General features: G+C 37.5%; 1 protein-coding gene across 19 annotated transcripts in view; it reads left to right on the top strand.

Annotated features, from left to right (window-relative positions):
- Positions 1–18,417, top strand: part of esrrga (estrogen-related receptor gamma a) — a 250,589-nt gene that overhangs the window by 81,001 nt on the left and 151,171 nt on the right. For 4 of the 19 annotated variants that reach the window (XM_079853339.1, XM_079853348.1, XM_079853350.1 and 1 more), the window contains one exon: positions 3,442–3,564. The exons of 8 other annotated variants lie outside the window; for them this stretch is intronic. Coding sequence is in view for 2 of the 11 variants with exons in the window: in XM_079853346.1 (XP_079709472.1) it covers positions 17,164–17,195 (32 nt within the window). In the remaining 9 variants the exon portion in view is untranslated. Of the gene's footprint in view, positions 1–2,295; positions 2,357–3,441; positions 3,565–4,036; positions 4,434–17,114; positions 17,196–18,417 lie in introns of those variants that run through there. 7 more of the 19 variants (XM_079853335.1, XM_079853329.1, XM_079853342.1 and 4 more) reach the window with 5 other exon arrangements.

Genomic DNA, 18,417 nt, shown 5'->3' with positions numbered 1-18,417 from the left:
TTTTGGAAATAGGCTCATTTTACAACTCCCCCAGAGTTAAACAGTTGAGTTTTACCGTTTTCGAATCCATTCAGCCGAGTTTCAGATATTTAGAAGAATGTCAGTAACCAGACAGTTTCTGGTCTCATTGACTTCCATAGTAGGAAAAAATATATACTATGGAAGTCAATGAGACCAGAAACTGTCTGGTTACTGATATTATTCTAAATATCTGAAACTCGGCTGAATGGATTCGAAAACGGTAAAACTCAACTGTTTAACTCTGGGGTAGTTGTAAAATGAGCCTATTTCCAAAAAAAGTGGAGTATCCCTTTAAGTTTGGAGTGGAGCTTCAAACTTACTTTCTATGCAAATCATACTTTTTTTTGTACAAATATTTACAAAAATGCCACTTTGTGAAATACAGTAGGTTCTTTGAACTCAGGGTTTGTTTTTCACACACCAAAAGCTTTTCTGCCTGGTTTCGGGTCACACTGGGCTGATCTATATATTATCAACATACTGTTACATTCCTACTTATAATCTTGTATGGTAAGAATAAACAATAAAAAGTTAGGAGAGACTTTGATGTTCCCATCTTCAGACCCAGAGTCACTACAAAACACTTTTTTTTTTTTTTTTGTCTTTTAATTAACAGACAAAATAGAAAAAAAGTGTAGTTAGTGAATATAAACAGAACAGATTGCTCCAGGAAAAAAGGACCCAAAATAACAAACAAAACAACCCGCTAATTAATACGGGGAGAGAAAACTAACTTGCATAAAGAAAAGAAAAATCCCCAAAGAAATACAATTAAGTACCATTTCTCCCTTTTCTTGTTTGTATTATTAATACATTTAAAAATATTTTGTAAATGCACTAAATTGCACATATTTCTAATTAATGGAACAGCCCACAAATATTTGGGTAATTAGCTACATTTATACAATGTAAATCTGTGTACCTCAAATACAACAACAATAGGGAGTGTCTATTGTATCTCACATTTACAGATTGTGGCACATCATAGTGCTGCTGATTGCCTATGCAACGCTGAAACAAATACTAAACTATAACCCTAACCCTAACCTAACCTTCACCATAATCTTAAAGGGATAGTTCACCCAAAAATAACTTGGAATTTTTAATATCTTTATCTCTTTTCACAAATAGATTGTAAAACTAATCCATATGAATTGAGCGGTTAGTCCAAATTTTCTGAAGAGACACGATCGCTTTATATGGTGAACAGATTGAATTTAGGCTTTTATTCACATATCAACATTCATCAACTCACACATCATCAGTTGTGGTAAACGGAAGCTTAAGCAAGAGGTGTTAGAGCTTCCGCTAGAGGTTTGTTCTCGAGCGTCAAGCAGGTTCGGTTGAGCTTCCATTTATGTTCGCTGATCAATGTTTATATGTTAATAAAAGCCTAAATTCAATCTGTTAATCATATAAAGTGATCAAGTCTCTTCAGAAAATGTGGACTAAACGCTGAATTCATATGGATTAGTTTGGTAAAAGTGGTAGTTTCATAGCTGCCAACTCAGGGACAGAAATCTCTTAGATTTCATCAAAAAGATCTTCATTTGTGTTCCGAAGATGAACGAAAGTCTTACGGGTTCGGAACGACATGAGGGTGAGTAATTAATGACATATTTTTTTTATTTTTGGGTGAACTATCCCTTTAACCTCAGTATAGCTTTGTTAGCACACTGAATTTGACAGGTCACCACGAGATTGAGTTGACTAATGAAATGACACCAGACTGTGTGCATACATTTTTCAAGAGTTGTCTGTTTTATTTAGAGGAATCAGTCACCAAAAAATAAAAATTCAACCATGTACCTGTATTCATGTCTTATATAGTTTTTATTAATATTTTTGTTTTAGTTGTTTTATCTACAGTTGTATTGTAACCTGAATTTCGCCATGAAATTAGTAACCCAGGCTCATTTGCAAAACATGACTTTAGCAACATTTCTGTAAAATGGTATGTTGTTTCGTGCAAGTTTTGCAACAATTTCAAAGTGATATTTCCAGGGACTGGCGCTAAATGTATATTCAGTTTTATCCGAAACAGATGAACGTGAATCTGGCATGTTTTATTACGTTGGTTGTTGCATGTATTCACAAGGCAGTTTGTAAATGAAGTGTCCGGTGAGTTGCGCTAAAAAAAGGTATATGCTAATAATCTACCACCTATACTAAATCCTAACCTAAATTTAACCGATCGTGGTAACAAATAAAAAAATTGAAATAACACATTTGCAGAAGCAACCATGCCATTTTAGCTTGCTACTACAAGTCTACAAGCTTGTTTATCTTGACTCCTGTTTCACGGGACCCGTACCCAATGTCACAAATGCAGTGGGTGAGTTAACAAGCAGGTTTACTACATCAGAAAAGCCATGCATAGTATTGTGGAAGAAACTATGCAAAAATAAGTCTTGATTAATTAATAATCTGCCCCTGTAATGAACATTTGTGTGAATAGGAATACAAGTTGTTGGTGTTTTAGAGCCATTAGTGTTCATTTCAGCTGGAAAATGCAGTGAATTGTATGCATAGGTGTTTGTAATTTTGCAAAAAATTATATTTGCATGTTTTGCCAATGAGCTTTTGTCGGAAAATAGCCATAGAAACTGACATAGCGATAAGAAACAAAACAAACTTGCCCTCAAGTCATTCATAGCATGTGTGACTTTTCTTCAGTTTTCTTTTCCATATAATCATGAGTCTTCTGACTACTATTATACAGTATATGCTATCCAAGTATTCTGATGCCATACAGTCATCTGAGAAACAGAGTGAAATTATCAAACTTGCCATGTTAGGATAGCCTGACTACGTCAGACTTCGTACTTCCGCTCAATTTCTGTTCGCTTCTGTACTCAGTCTGAGATAGCAACCGTTTTCCCCATTTTCCTCCGGTCTCAAAACAGCCGGCCAATCTTCGAACAGAGGGCGGGCTGAGAGCCGTGACGTAGACGCTGATTGTACCGTGGATGCGTAGATTTACTTCACATAATCTGCAAAAGTCGTTCACAGCCATGTTCACTCCGGCATTTCGCTCGATGGTTTTGTTTTCGCATCATACATGTCTTTACAGTGGAAGTTAGATGCGGCTGAGCATGCGCATAACACACGCCATAACCAAACGTTATGTGATTGGCTTACGGGTAACCAATGATTTTAAACTTCAGACAAGCGCCCCCCCCACCCGCGAGAAAGAAAACGCTTTTCAATTATGCCATGCCAGACTCTGTCTATGAAGCAAAGCGAAGTTAGCAGAGTTTGGTATTACCAGGCTAATGTTAGGATGCAGTGCACCAGTTTTGAAAGTATACTAAACAGAATCGTTTTTCATTTATCAGTAACAAGATAATATGCCGAATTTTGAGCTCTATGGCAAAAGTTTTAGTGAGTAATATAATGATTTTTGTGTCCATTTTGTAGCTTGGCCCCTGCTTACTATATGATATCGCTGTATGGAAAAGAGCAGCGTGAACATGCATCAGAACGTCTCCTTTTGTGTTCTGCACAAGAAAGATAGTCATACAGGTTTGCAACAACATGAGGGTGAGTAAATGATGACAGAAGTAACCCTTTTAATGTCTATTTAGAGCAATGATTTTTCTCTAACCGGCCATGTTGTAATGCAATTTTGCATATTACGTAGCAATACATGCAAATATTGCTCAAACATAGTCAGCTGCTGTTTTGTTCGAGAGTTAAAGTCTCTGCTCAAATCCTGCGTTGTGAGATGAGCAGGAAAGCTGGAGAGGATTCCCAGAAATGTGAACCCTCTTGAAATAGCTGTTTGTTTGTTTGTTTATGGAAGTCTGGTTTTTGGGGAGGTTGAACAATCAACATTTTTCACATGAGACAGGCATACATCAGGGACCACAGATCCCAGAGGCTGGTGACAGTTAGCTCCCTAGTCCGGAGATCCAGGCTCCCACTTCCTTGAAACGTGATGCTTCTGCTTTTCAGTAAAGCGGCTCTTTTCTGCCGGCTTGCAATAGGAGATCAGCCGGCGCTGTGTACTAGTACACAAGCAAGAGGGAACGAGCCGGTCAGCTTGCCCAGCAGCCTCTTCTCTCTCTCTCTCTCTCTCTCTCTCTCTCTCTCTCTCTCTCTCTCTCTCTCTCTCTCTCTCTCTCTCCCTCTCCCTCTCTCTCTCTCTCTCTCTCTCTCTCGCTCTCTCTCTTTCCTCCCTCCTCTTTCTAACCCCCACTTGCCAAGCTAGGGTCCTGCTTAATGATTTTGAGAGAAACACACAGCCCCTGATTCAGGCTAGCTGAGGGAAAGCAAGCAGGCTTTTTTGTGTGTGTTTGTGGTCGCTGCACTGGGAAAGGGGAGGAAAAGCGAGAGGCAGCCGGCGGGCGGACGTCCTTGTCCTTGAAAAACTGCACCAGAGAACTCTTTGAGGGAAGCCAGGATCCAGCGTAAGTAAGGCACACCTCTGACGGGGAGGGACAGAGGGGTGCATGGGAGACCTGCTGCTCTGTGTTGACCCGCCAGGCTTGACTGAGCCACGGTGGTTCTGGATATGTGGCGCTTGGTTCTTTAAATGCTTAATGCTTTTGACAGGGGATTAGGTGAAACATAAAATGCCTTATGTCTCCGAAAAAGCCTGCCAAACTTTGTTCTGTGAAGCTTACGCTCGGTTGTAGTACAAAGCCGGGTAATCTCTGTTTCTCTGCGAACTGAAGCATACTGTCACAACATTGTAGTCTGTAATGATTTAGTTGTTTTATTTTGTGTTACAATAGGACAAAAGACAGTGGGTTACATTCTCGTGTAAGGACTACCTGCTCGTAGGCCATGATTTCATTTGTACACAATGGAAGTATCGCTTAAGATTATGCATCTTTCACATCATGGGAGTGATTTCGCAGACACAATACAAAACACGCAAATGTACGCTTGTTACAATCCCACTGTATTTATGTAGAGCATGAGGGATTTCATCGTAGCTCTGTGCCTGCTCTGCTAGCCAATCCAGGTCAGCCAGTCAATAATTCCCACATACTTGCAATACTGAAAATTTGACACCAGCTAAAGAGGCTTTTCTGATCATGTTAGTACTTACGTTGTACAACCAGACAGGCTTGGATGATTTTTTATTTTTTTGGAGGGATATACTCGCACCCTGTTTGCTGTGTATGCATCACTCCCTAATTGATACCCGAAGCTTTCTGAATGTGGATCGTCTATTAATACACACATCAGTGATGCCTGCCACAGCTCTGCCGCATGTTTGCAATAAAAACTACTGATCCGCTGTCTTGTCATTTCTCTATATTGTCTAGTGGTTCTACTTGTGAACATCAAAAATAGACGGCAGTGAATAAAAAAGTGTCGTTGTGCAGACGTACAGGTATTTGCTTGTGATCCACAGTATATCGGTACCATATCGGTTATGCGTCGATATTGGAGTGTTTTTTTTTTTTTTTTTGCACATTTCTCCTATTTTTACATTTATTTTACCTTGGCCATCATCTAATGCTCAAAATAATCTTTATTAATCAAATTATTTAATAACACAGTTATATGTATTCTTTAACAAATGTCAAAATGAATATAACATTTTGGACTGATAGCAATCACTAAGCTACGTGGTCTAAATGTATTTATATGTATATATCTCATCTCTGGAAGACGTAGGACCATACAATGTTTGTCCAATCATTGCATGGTACGATTTCCTACCTGCCTGTCACCGTATGTATTTTCATACCTCCGTGCATCCTGCTCACACAGACATCACACGTCATCAGCATGTTTCATGCTATGCAGAGTTAGACACGTCAGTCACCAAGTACTGCAAAAAACATTGCATAATCTTAACTGTTGAACTTAAATAGATTAATCATAATTAAAGTTACAAAAGCTATTTAGTCAAGAATAGTGAGTGATTTCCTTGTCTTTTGTTGTTTGATTAACATTAAAGGAGAACTCCGGTCAATTTTAACATTGAGCTCATTTTTTTGTACATTTGGAGTGCTGTCAGTACAGAGAACAACGACAAAAATCGGTGTTGCCTACACCGTGTTATCCTCTTTTTAAAATTTGCACCCTGTTGACTTCAATGGGGCAAGTTTTAAACCTGCTTTTAGCCTCTTAACATCCTTGATGTGTCATTACAAGTGCACAGGTCATGTGAGTGATTCCTTCGGAGTGAACGCGGGTCAATCTGACTGCAGTAGATGTGAAAGATATGAATAAAAATTATATTTATTTAGCCAGCGCACATACCTGTATTTACATCCTGTTTTCGGTCAAAGTCCATAGTAATCGATTGTCGAGTTCACGCGCATTGGTTTAGTACCTATGATCATGCGCGTGAACTCGACAATCGATTACTTTGGACTTTGACCGAAAACAGGATGTAAATACAGGTATGTGCGCTGGCTGAATAAACATCATTTTTATTCTTATCTTGCTCATCTACTGCAGTCAGATTCACCGCGTGTTGACTCTGAAGGAATCACTCACATGGCTGGGCACTTGTAATGACACATCAAGGATGTTAAGAGGCTAAAAGCAGGTTTAAAACTTGCCCCATTGAAGTCAACAGGGTGCAAATTTTAAAAAGAGGATAACACGGTGTAGGCAACACCGATTTTTGTCGTTGTTCTCTGTATTGACAGCACTCCAAATGTACAAAAAAATGAGCTCAATGTTAAAATTGACCGGAGTTCTCCTTTAAAAACACAGACATACAGACTATTAGGTAGCTGTCACTTTAAGACATAATGCACAGATCCAGTACACTGATACACATGCCTTTCTCAACTATTTACGTTCACTTAAGACATAACTGACTATGTTTGCTAGGCAAGACGGGCATGTTGACCATTTTTTGTGTGAATTTGTCCATTCAAGCGCAATTCTTTCTGTGTACGCGCTTTGGATGAGTACACTCACAAATCTTCTCACAGCGCGAGCGCATGTTCTCTTTAGTGTCTTCTTGTGCTTGAATGTTTAAAATGGCAAGGCTTAAATGAGTTTAGTTTAAACATATATACATACGGAAGCCAAAATGTGTATCCATCGACAGAAACATACATTAGCTTAACTCTGTCTGTTTTACGTGTTATTATTTTCAACAAACCATATTATAGATGCGTCAACAGATTTGAGATGAACCATGGTGCAAGTGCGTGCCGAACCATGGGTGGAGAATGGTACAGTTCGACTTTTTTTTTTTACCGAGAACCGTTACACCCCTAGCAGGCAATGAAATTATATCTGTGCTACACTTATTTTTTGCCTCTAACTCAATTACAGGTAACTGTAATCGTACAATTTACTAGCCATCGGCTAATTAAAGACATTTTTTAGTCACCTCTCGTGAAATTTGGTTGTATATGCGATTTACTCGCATTGTAGAGAGTTGTTTTTTTTAGCACTAAATAGGCATATTAGAATTAGAAATGGGATCATTTGACACTGAAGATTGGAACTGAAAATTCAGCTTTGCTACCACAGGAAGAAATATTTTAAAATAGACAGATAATTGTAATAAAATAGTTAAAATATATATATATTTTAAAATATTACAGTTTTTACTGTATTTTTGATCAAATAAATGCAACCTTGGTTAGCATAAGAGATGCCTTTCAAACTTTTGAATGGTAATTAACTATATATATATATATATATATATATATATATATATATACACACAATTATTTTGATATGGATTCAAGACTTGAGTTTATATACTGATTATCTCTGTTCCTGTAAAAGATCTATTTACTGCTAATCCTCGGTTTGCTTTTCAGTGCAAAAGGCCTCTGAAATCCTGTAGACTTTGAGCAAAGATGATCTTCTGATTAGTATTCCACTGTCATAATGTATCCGTCAAGTTTACAAGATCACCCTCTTCCCAATGTATTCTGGGGCATGGTACACAGCATGTCGCTTTAGTTCAGCAGGATTTGACTCTGGAGTTGCAAGAGTAGCCTGTGCATTAATTTCTGAACACTGAGGTCTTTTGATTTCCTGTGAAGCTGGGGATCCACATAACATGCGGTTACTCGTTCGCATATGCGTCAATTCATTATCTTGAAAAGAGGTATTTAGATTGTTAATCCTGGGGATTAACACACTGAATTAAGAAATGTGGATTACCTTGCACCCACTACCATAAATGCTGTGGCCGAGATATTCCTGTCCAAGTTCCTGAGTATATGGAGTCAATTATTATTGTTAGTTTTTTTAACTGTGTGAGATGTGTAGATATACTATGGTGCATTTTTTAGCTGTAATAATAATAATAATAATATTAATAATAATAGTATTTTTTTAATGTGTGAGATGTGCAGATATACTGTGGTGATCTTTTTTTTGATTTTTTTTTTTTTTTTGCCCAAATTATTATTTATTTATGTTTCAGTTTGATGATTTAAGACATTTTTGCCTCTAGATTATCATGGAAGGCATTTTTAACTCAGAGTTTGTTGTGCGGCTAAGGTGTGATGGTGTTTTTAACTTTCAGCCGTGTGAGAGGCCAGTTTGAAATGTGGCTTCCTAGAGGAAATTAATCTTCTATGGTTTATTAGTGGAGGCCACACTCTGAAGTATCCTTCACCTTTTGAATAATTAACAAGCAAGCTAAACAATGTGGTAGATGGATACCATAAATCTGAAGGCCGTGGAGGAATACTCCAGCATTCATAAGGAGTCTCAAGCGATCTAAACAACGGTGAAATGAGATGAATTAATTGCGTTGTTGCTTTTGGCATCTGCAATCTTAACGTTACTTGTAAAAAAAGACCCATCAGTCCAGTCAGCCTCTTTCCATATCCTCTCTCCCCATCCTTGGTGGATGGCTCCAGTGTTTTCTTTAAGACTAAGAGCTTTGTGTTAAAGCTACTCTCAAATTCTCGACAGATCGATACCTATAGATCCTCTAATTGGAAGCCATTAGTTATGGGGTTTATAAAGCTAGTAATTATTGTGTGTAATCTTGCAGAAAATTAAATTTGGAGTTGTGTACAGTGTATTGGAGAGAAGTTTTTTTTTTCTGCTGCATTTACTATCTGTCAGGTGCTGCACGGTCCTACTTTTTCATGTGCAGAGCCAACTTTAGTTTTTCTAGCATAATATACAGCATTTGTATGGGAAAGCTGAATAAGAGGAAGCTGTTTCGGGGCTAGGCTTTATGAAAGAATGAGTAAACTGGGGTCGAATTTTTTTTTGTAACAATGTAAAAGTATTTACAATTACTTTTGATCAATTTAATGCATCCTTGCTGAATAAAAGTATTAATAAAATCATACTGACCCCAAACATTTAAAGGGTGTAGTGTACATACTGAATAATACTGTAGGCATCTGATATGTATGTTAAATATCATAATTGTATTGTGGTCTGTATGACACACTATTCTGATATGATTCTGATTCTGGTTATGTCATGGACTTGCGTGTGGACTTAATCAAAAATACTTTTTATGCTCTTTATTTTATGATTTTTTTATATCATAATGCAGTTGCAGTACTCATAACATGAATATATTCAGTAGAGGAGATTCATTGTCTGTTTGGGAGTTAACAGCGATAAAGTGAATATCTGAATATAAAATCATTGCAGTGGATGAGATGATGACAGTGCCTAAGGCAAACACACACACACTTGTTAAAATGAAGGAAAACTAGAACTGCTGCATGAGTGTAATTCTGGTGGTGCTTTAATTTTACTTGTTATTTATTATGTGTGTCTGTTTGTCAGATTAATTGAAAGTATGTTGTGTGTTCAAGATGAATTACGTCTGATTGGCGAATTCTTAAGGACGTATGTGCTGAAAATGGAAGTGTATGGGCAATCTAAGTAATTTAATGCAAACCATTTAGCATAAATGTTTAAGCTCATATTTTCATAAAAGCACCAATACAAATTCTTTCGCACACAGAAACATGTTAATTAAGATGCATAGGTCCCACATTCATGGAATCCTGGAAATACTGTATCAGGGGATTTTTAATTGGGTATTTCCAGTGGATTGTAGATTATTATTTTTTTTATTATTGTTTTTTATGTGTATCAACGTTTAATCAAAGGATATGTTTTCATGAATATTACCTGTCAATGCATAGACCCAGAGAGATGTGTGTAATCAAAAAGCATCTCAATGATTACCAAAATAGCAGCAAGAGACCACTTTGAAAGTGGTGCACAATTGCCATGCAACAACAGGATCAAATGATATTGTGTCTTTAACATTCTGTGCATGTTGTTCACCAGTCTAGATTTAGAACTGGACCACAAACAGAAAGCATTGCACCTGGTACAGTGTGCCTGCATGAACACCTCTTTTAAAATAGCTCTTGTTTTTGTGTGTGTGTGTTCAGGAGTATCACCTAAAAAAGTTAGGTCCGTTAGCTTAGCTTCACGCATGGTATTTTCAGCGTAAACTAACCAGGGTGATATGCAAAACACCTTTTGTTTAGCTGTGTAAATGAAAATTGCTAATCAATTTTACCCCTTATTTCATGGCCTGTGGTTTCTGCCCCACCCCCACCAGCTGGTTAATCATGCACAAGCTGAACACTTCATTACCCAGGACATGTTTGCCCCTTAGCGCTTTCTCGCTAGTAAATTAGTTCTTTCTATTTATACAGGTAAGGCAGGTCAGAGGTCTCCGGGTTGCAAAAGGTAAAGGGATGAAATTAATATAGCGCCAAGCTCTTCTGGCTGAGAGCCTCCCAGAAGAAAAGCCCTCCAACTTAAACAGTTTCATAAGGAGAAATGAATTGGCACTGTAGGAGTGCGGCTCTTTTTGTTCTAGCCTCAGATTGGTCCTGCTGTGTTCTTTCTGTGCTGCACTGCGTGTCCTTTGAAGCCATGAGCTCAAATCTTGGAAGCCTGTTTCCTACCCAGTGCCTGTCCTATCTGCCTCCGCACCTTTGTCCAGGTTGTTTTTGCGGTTTCATCACGTTTCTTTTGTAGCTGCATTGAAGTGATTCACTATTTTGCTCTTCCTGCAAAGAGTACTTGTGAAAATTGAGGGAGGACCCCAGAGATTTGAGAGAGCAGTGTTTTATCTCCATGTAATCCCAGAGTGACAGTGTGTCATCTGTATGACGAAGCTAGTCGAAGTCCAGGGAGCTTCATCTGAGCTTTATAGGGGATGAGGCGAAATGGATCCATTTCACAGGTGCTGTGGACTGAGGTATGCATCTTTTAGGTTTTGTTGACCTTGTCGCGTAATGGTCACATTTGGTGTTCTTGCAACCTACTTAGAAACGGTAACTCTCCTTATGCCCCAAAACCACCCTTTTTTTTGACTGTTTTTATGTCAGGCGCAACAACCAAATAGTTGTATGTATATATACTGTAGTTGTACCACATGATATGGAAAGTGTACCTACCACCTATACTTGAAATCAGCAGTTTTTTCCAGTATTTGAGAGAGATCTACAAAACTTTTCACTCTTCCACAAGGTTCTCTGAATGATGCATTGTCATGTTTACTGTTATTACCTTGTCAATTCATAATGAAAGAGCCATGTTTGCAGTTGTGCCACCCTGACATTTGAGATATTTGAGACATTGACAAAATATACAAATTGCTGGACTAAAGTTTTTCAATTATCTCAACAGCTTTTAAACTACTGATATTTGTAAAATTAGTTTATATGAAAGGTTTCATACCAAAAATAATGCCATAGTATTTATTTTTTATTATTAAGACACCATTTTAAATCATTTTCTTAGTCTATTAATTTGTTCGGACAGTTGCACATGACATTTTAGGGGTTTAAGATAACAAAACATAAAATAATATGTATTATTTAAATATGCTAAAAATATATTCAAACTAAATAGGTTTTATAGAATTTTTTATAGAATAGGTTTTTATAGTGATATGTCATCAATAATTTATTAAATTATTTTAAAAGGAAATAATGCACTTGGACACAAAAATATGCATGTCATGTACATTGATCCATATATTATTTTTTTCTGCACAATTTGTCCAAAAATATATTAATTTAACTATACATTATTATTATTAGTAGTAGTAATAATAATAATAATAATAAAATAATTATTACTATTATTTAATGATAGTACCATTATTATAACTAAATTAAAGCATTAAACAAAATAAAAAAAAATATTACTATTGTAATAAGTCACTATAAAAAATTATTTAAGTAAAAAAAAAATGGCAATACAACTGTAAAATTATAATGCTAGGGCTGTCTTAATTTCCTCCTTCTCATTAACCATGTTATTTTGGCAGAAAACTGCAAGGAGCCCATAAAGTTTCTCTTTGGTTGACAACAGCTGGTTTAGGGAAGATGGTTGGCGCATGTTGCATTCTCAAATGCACGTTATAAGTGACCCAAACTCAGAGTTGATGCAGAAATGGAGTTTGTGTGGAGCAGCAATTATTGCTGAGACACTGAAAACACTGGGAAATGAACTGCTCACAGAAGACAGAACGCAGTACACACAATGCAAATATTTAATTAAATTGATTGATAATTGCACTAAGCCAGGTCGTAGGGGTGGGCGATATGGCAAAAGTATATCACGATTCATGATTTTATCATGATTCTTTTTTGCATGTTGGTTTTACTATTTTACAAGTGACTGAGCATTACAGCCAAACTAATGTCCCTATTTTAAAAACAAAGCCTTACAATAGTGGTTCTCAACGGGGGCGTTCAGAGAACAACGAGGGGCGTTGGAAGCAAGATTTTTGAAAGGGGGGTGTTCAGGTGTTCACGAGTTTAAATATAAAATGCAAATTTTTGTTCATTTACTTTTATTCATTTTAAGCATTTAGTAATTTATTTGTAATAAACACTTTAAGTGGGCTATTTAAAAAGTGTTAGGACTATGTATATGTTAAATTATGTTGTAAAACATATGCGCAGAGTGTGATGTCATATTGTGTGTGCACGCGCGTCTATGGTGCGCATGAAAGAATACGTCAGCAGCGCTCAAAAAAAAAAAACATTCGTCCGCAGCCGCTCTACTCCTGACTGCAAGTCCACCGTCAGTGTTGTTGGTAGGCACTAGGCAGGTTTTTTGTGTTCATTTCTATTGCATTCCATTGCATTGCTGTTTAAATGAGTGTTCTCACCAATACGCTTGTTGTGATTTTTCTTCCAATTTAATGCGACATGTAGCCTAAGCTATGTATCGTTACTTTTGCAACGACTCTGTTATTTTTCCAGTCATAGACCAGCGCTCAAGCACTGACTAGAATCCAGCGCTGACAAGAATCAGCATTCACATGCTCAAAAATGTGTTTCGCGCTGACAACAATCCGGTTGTTACGAACTGCTCCGAGATACGAGGGTTAAGATCCAAACGCAGCTTTATTGTGGGTAATCCAGAGGCGTAATCCAGTGTACAGGCAAAAGGTCAAAACACAGGTAGGCAGTCCAAACAAACCAACAAAGAAACAAACAAAACAGGCAGGGACCAGAGACAAAAGAGTAATCCAGGGAACAGGGCAAGAAATCCAAATAAACCAAAAGACAAGAAACCAGGGAAAACGCTCGGAATTGCAGTGTAACACTTAAACAAGACTTTGCGGTGAGTGAATGAATGAACATGGTATAAATAGACTGAGACTAACAGGATGATGAGACACAGGTGAATGCAATCAGTGAATGAGGTACAGGTGAATGTGATCAGTGATAAGTGATGATGAGTCCGGGCAGTGAGTTATGGGAAATGTAGTTTGTGAGTGATAATAGTCTTATGTGGAGTGCCCTCTGGTGGCTCTCAAGGGCACTCCAGCTGGTGACCGTTACACCGGTGGTGCCTAGAATCCAGCGCTGACTAGAATCACGCAGCGGAGGAATGGAAAGTTGACAAGCCATTAAAAAGTATTGACTGAAGAAACAATTATATTTTTTCAAATATTTTCAATAAATTATGTTCCCATTCACTCCAGCGACGAATTTTAACATTAAACTAAATTCTTTTTAAAAGGTAAAACTTACATTTTTAGGCATTAACTAGTTCCAATCCCTAATGCCAAAATGTTTTCTTTGTTCACCAAGCAATTTACTGGTCAGGCATTATTGTTAACTCGCAAGACAGTAAGGAGAAAATGACGGATAATTTAAATATATTCTGCAATCGCATTTTGGTAATGTATTCATTCCGCCATCACATCTGAGCGTGAAACGCTGCTGTTTCAAGATATAAAAATAATTAATAATACAATAATAATTTAATTGTTCATATGTGTTTATTCTTGTTAGAAGATTTTTTTTTACTGATTATGAACACAAATGAATCACGACAAACCAAATAGTAATTGTATTAATTATACCATTGATGAAAACAAGCTGATACCAAGGTATTTTAGGCCTACAATTCTAATATAATTTTTCATGAAAAATCATGATTGTATTTACGCATTTAGGAGAGTATTGCAAGAAGCTGCTTACATTAACTTTACTTTCGAAAAAATAAATAAATACAATCATGATTTTTATAGATTCATGAATTTAACATTAAAATGCACAACATTTTCTTAAGGGGGGGCATGCCCCCAAACCCCCCTAGAAGGCCCAAGGTCCACCCACCACAGATTTTCCAAAAATCATGTGAGAAACACTGGTATTGCTATGCCAATGCAGTTTATAGCTTGTTTTTTTGATTAATCACTGTGGAGTATAGTTCGATTGTATTAATAAATGATAATTTTGTACTCATTTCATCTGTTAACTCTCACTCGTTCCTGTTCGCTCATTAGTTTGGGGGTGGGGGGCGGTCAGGGACCTGGATATTGGATAGGGGGTGCTGGCCAAAAAAAGGTTGAGAACCACTGCCTTACAAGGTCATAAAATAAAAAAGAAAGGCAGACATTTAGGCCAAAGTTGCGAAAATAAAAATCTTTGTCATTATTTTTTTTTAATTAAAAGATAAGAACAAAGATACACATTACATTTACAAATATACAACTTAATATACAAATAAAATAAGCACTGCTTTATTTTTTCAGCTACAGGTGTATTTAACAGTAGTATTCAAGAAAGAAATTGAATGAACAAATATACAATTAAAACACTACATAGACTTAACTTTATAAATTATAAGTATATGTTTTCCTATGGAAGACATTGGGGACCAGCAACTGTTTGGTTACCCACATTCTTCAAAATATCTTCTTTTGTGTTCAGCACAAGAAAGAAATTAATACAGGTTTGGAACAACTTTAGAGTGAGTAAATAATGACAGAATTTAAATTTTTAGGTGAACTATCCCTTTAAGGACAAGCGGCAGCATGTTTACTATTAGGCTGCTGTCACTTTAAGATCGGCGCACATCTAAAATACACACACATGTCACACGCATCAGATTTTATCTTAAATGTTTGCTTTCACTTTAGACATAACCAACTGTGTAAACCTGTGTATTTGACAGTATTAGCACAATAACACTCGAAAAATAACTTAGTCCAGTTATCAGACGCTGTTTGACAGGCTTTTAGTGCCTGTGGACTTCGGGTGTTTGCGCTCAGAAAAGTGCATGTTAAAACAGCGCATCAGCACGAATTAATGAAATGTTTAACCGGCAAGGCTATAAAGCACATGCAAATAATGAACTTTTGTGAATTGCAGTGTCCCATGAGTGTTATTCTGCATCTGCGTTAACATGTGATGTGAATGTACGTCGTGTTTTACAGTATGTTGAGACGGAGGTGCCAGCACGAAAATACAATATTTCTTCAAAAGGAGGTCATGGAGACATTTTAATCGTCCCCGATCAAAAATCGTGATATCGCACACCCCTACCAGGTCGTGTGTTACTTTGATTAATAATGTCCTACTTAATGGTGTATTAATGAATATATGTTACTTTTTTTAAGGTAACTAGCTTAGCATAGTGCTAACGGTTTAAGAAAAGCTATTTATTAGCTAGATCAATATATCACATCAGCTTGCTACAGTATGTTTTTGATCAGGCTTTGAGGAAGAGGGGACAGGATTCTTGTGACTGTGGTTTTTAGTCCTGCTCATGTGTGGGTTTCTTTTAGCTCCAACCCTGCTAAACACCTGAACCAGCTAATTAAAGTCTTCATTAACTAATTAACTAGCCCTTTGTTCGAATACCTACTGTATAGCAGGTGAAAAACCGTGTGTGAAATATGTCTAATTTCATAGTCTTCATAAAACAGTAGGCGAAAGAAGAACCATTTTGGGCTCTGCAAAGAACCTTTCTGTTAACAGTTCCTAAAAGATAATTTATTAACAATCTCTTTTAATAACCACTTAAAATAACCTTTTGTGGAATGGAAAGTTTCCATTGATGTTAAAGGTTCTTCATTGAACCATAGATGCCAATAAAGAACCTTTATTTTTAGGAGTGCATGGAGCAGGATCGGACACCCCTGGCCTATGCAAGTTTTGATCACCGTTTCCACGTCTGTTACTACACCATCAAGCTTCTTAAGAGAAGCAGATTGCTTTGAGGTTAGAGCAGCCCCCTGGTTCCTCATCAGAGAAGTGGACCACAGCTCTGCGATCTTGACCCAGTGCAGTTATAAGAAGTCTGGCTTGAGAAGCCCATCAGCTGCTTAGGAAATGTTCTCATGAGGTCCCTTAATCTGGCTTTCCTCATCATCTGTCCCCCTAAAAATATGACCAATGCGGCCTTCTTACCCTGATCCTTCGGCATCTGATTTCATCTTGAGGCCTATTTTTAATCACGGGTGCAGTGCAAAGACATTCCTCCATTAATTCATTAAATGACCCAGCTGTGCCTTGCTGTGTCATATTTTCCTTTGGCCCTCTTGCTATGTGCCGCCGAGGACAGGGCCCAGCTTCATGCTGTTGATTCGTTCCTGGCCGCAAGTCTTTGGATCACATCACAACTTGAGTATTTTCATTGAAACAAGAGCACCCGCATCGTGTGTATTTACATATAAATATACACTTGCAGTGCATGGACAGATGGCTAAAAACAGGGGGGGGGGGGGAGTCATGCCTTTTTCCAGTCCGTTCTGAGGTTACTAATGTTTACATCCAATAATAGCTAATACGCTCATCTTATCGCATTTGGGAGCTGCGACATGCATGTGATGCTCTTCGGGCTTTGCAATGGAAAGTCAGCATTTCAATCACTTGTGCCAAAGATTTAGATTAGCTTGTCCCAAACTAAAGGAGGTAATTCAGCCTTGATACATGGATGCCAGTTGCCGCTAGAGCTCCTGGAAAAAGGTAAATAAAAGATAAATAAAAGACTTGTAGGTTTTTTTGTGTGTGTGTGTGTGTGTGTGTGTGTGTGTGTGTGTGTGTGTGTGTGTGTGTGTGTGTGTGTGTGTGTTTGTGTGTGTGTGTGTGTGTGTGCGCGTGTGCGTGTGTTTTCTTCATTGTTGATGCTGTACACCATAGATGGCTCCTGCCAGAACGGTTAGCATCTAGCTGACCTGAATTCTTTTGCTTATAACAGCCCTGGGTCAGATGACCCTTTCATGCTAGCACAACATCCCAGCATGATTCATGTTGAAATATGAATAAGGCTATAGGCACAGGGGTGAATCTGGAGCCAAGGAATGGCGGTGACTTCACCATGTGCTGTGTAGATTGATGAAGTCGAGTGACGAGACGCTTCAAGAAGTTGTATGTGTACAGAGTGACAAAGGGAGCTTGTCTACACATGGCTATTTTTCAATGTACTGCTATTTCCCTTTGTTGTAATGTCAGGAGAATTTAGTGTAATCATCTTTGGTTTTTTAAATGTAAACCAAACTAAATTGAAGGGTGGTGGAAGCTACAGGTAGTTTCTCTTGTTTCTTCACAAGTTGCCCATTAATGAAATGGAGAATGGCACAATTTTGTGCCATTGTTTGTAACCACAGTTAACTCAAAAATACCATAAGCTACTGTATGTTTCCATCCACATATTTTTATGTGCATTTTGGGATATTGGAAATATTTTTAACGGAAATGAAAGGGATTGTTCTGCTGATGAAACACTACAAAAAATATCTTTCTGAGAAATTTCAGTTGACAATAAACCCCATTCAGTATGAACTGTGGAAAAGTATAAGGGATCTAGGTGCTTTATGCAGTTTTTTAAAACGGATGCCATTGAAAACACGGTAAGTCTAACCCTCACAGCCTCACTTTCATAACTGTCATGACGCTGCTCTGAATAAGTTCTATAGTTCCCTCCCAGAACTGTAACTGCATCCGCCTCCGAAAGCAAGAGAAAATGACTGCGTTTATTGTGTTTCGTCTGTGCGTTACTACACATAGTTACTACACTGACTAGGTGGACTGTCTGCTTTATACAGTGTCTGGTAGTATTCAGCTAGCCATGTGATCTCAACATGGTGGCCCACATGAGCTGACCCACTCAGTGTGAAATTAAACTGCTTTTATCAGGCTTCATTTTGTGTGTACATCATTTTATAATTTTTTTAAAAGTTATATTTAT

The sequence above is a fragment of the Squalius cephalus genome (assembly GCF_949319135.1).
Source record: "Squalius cephalus genome assembly, chromosome: 20".
In the NCBI taxonomy this organism is placed as follows: domain Eukaryota; kingdom Metazoa; phylum Chordata; class Actinopteri; order Cypriniformes; family Leuciscidae; genus Squalius; species Squalius cephalus.
The sequence above is the reverse complement of the archived record's forward strand: the minus strand, read 5'-3'. Positions and strand labels throughout refer to the sequence as shown.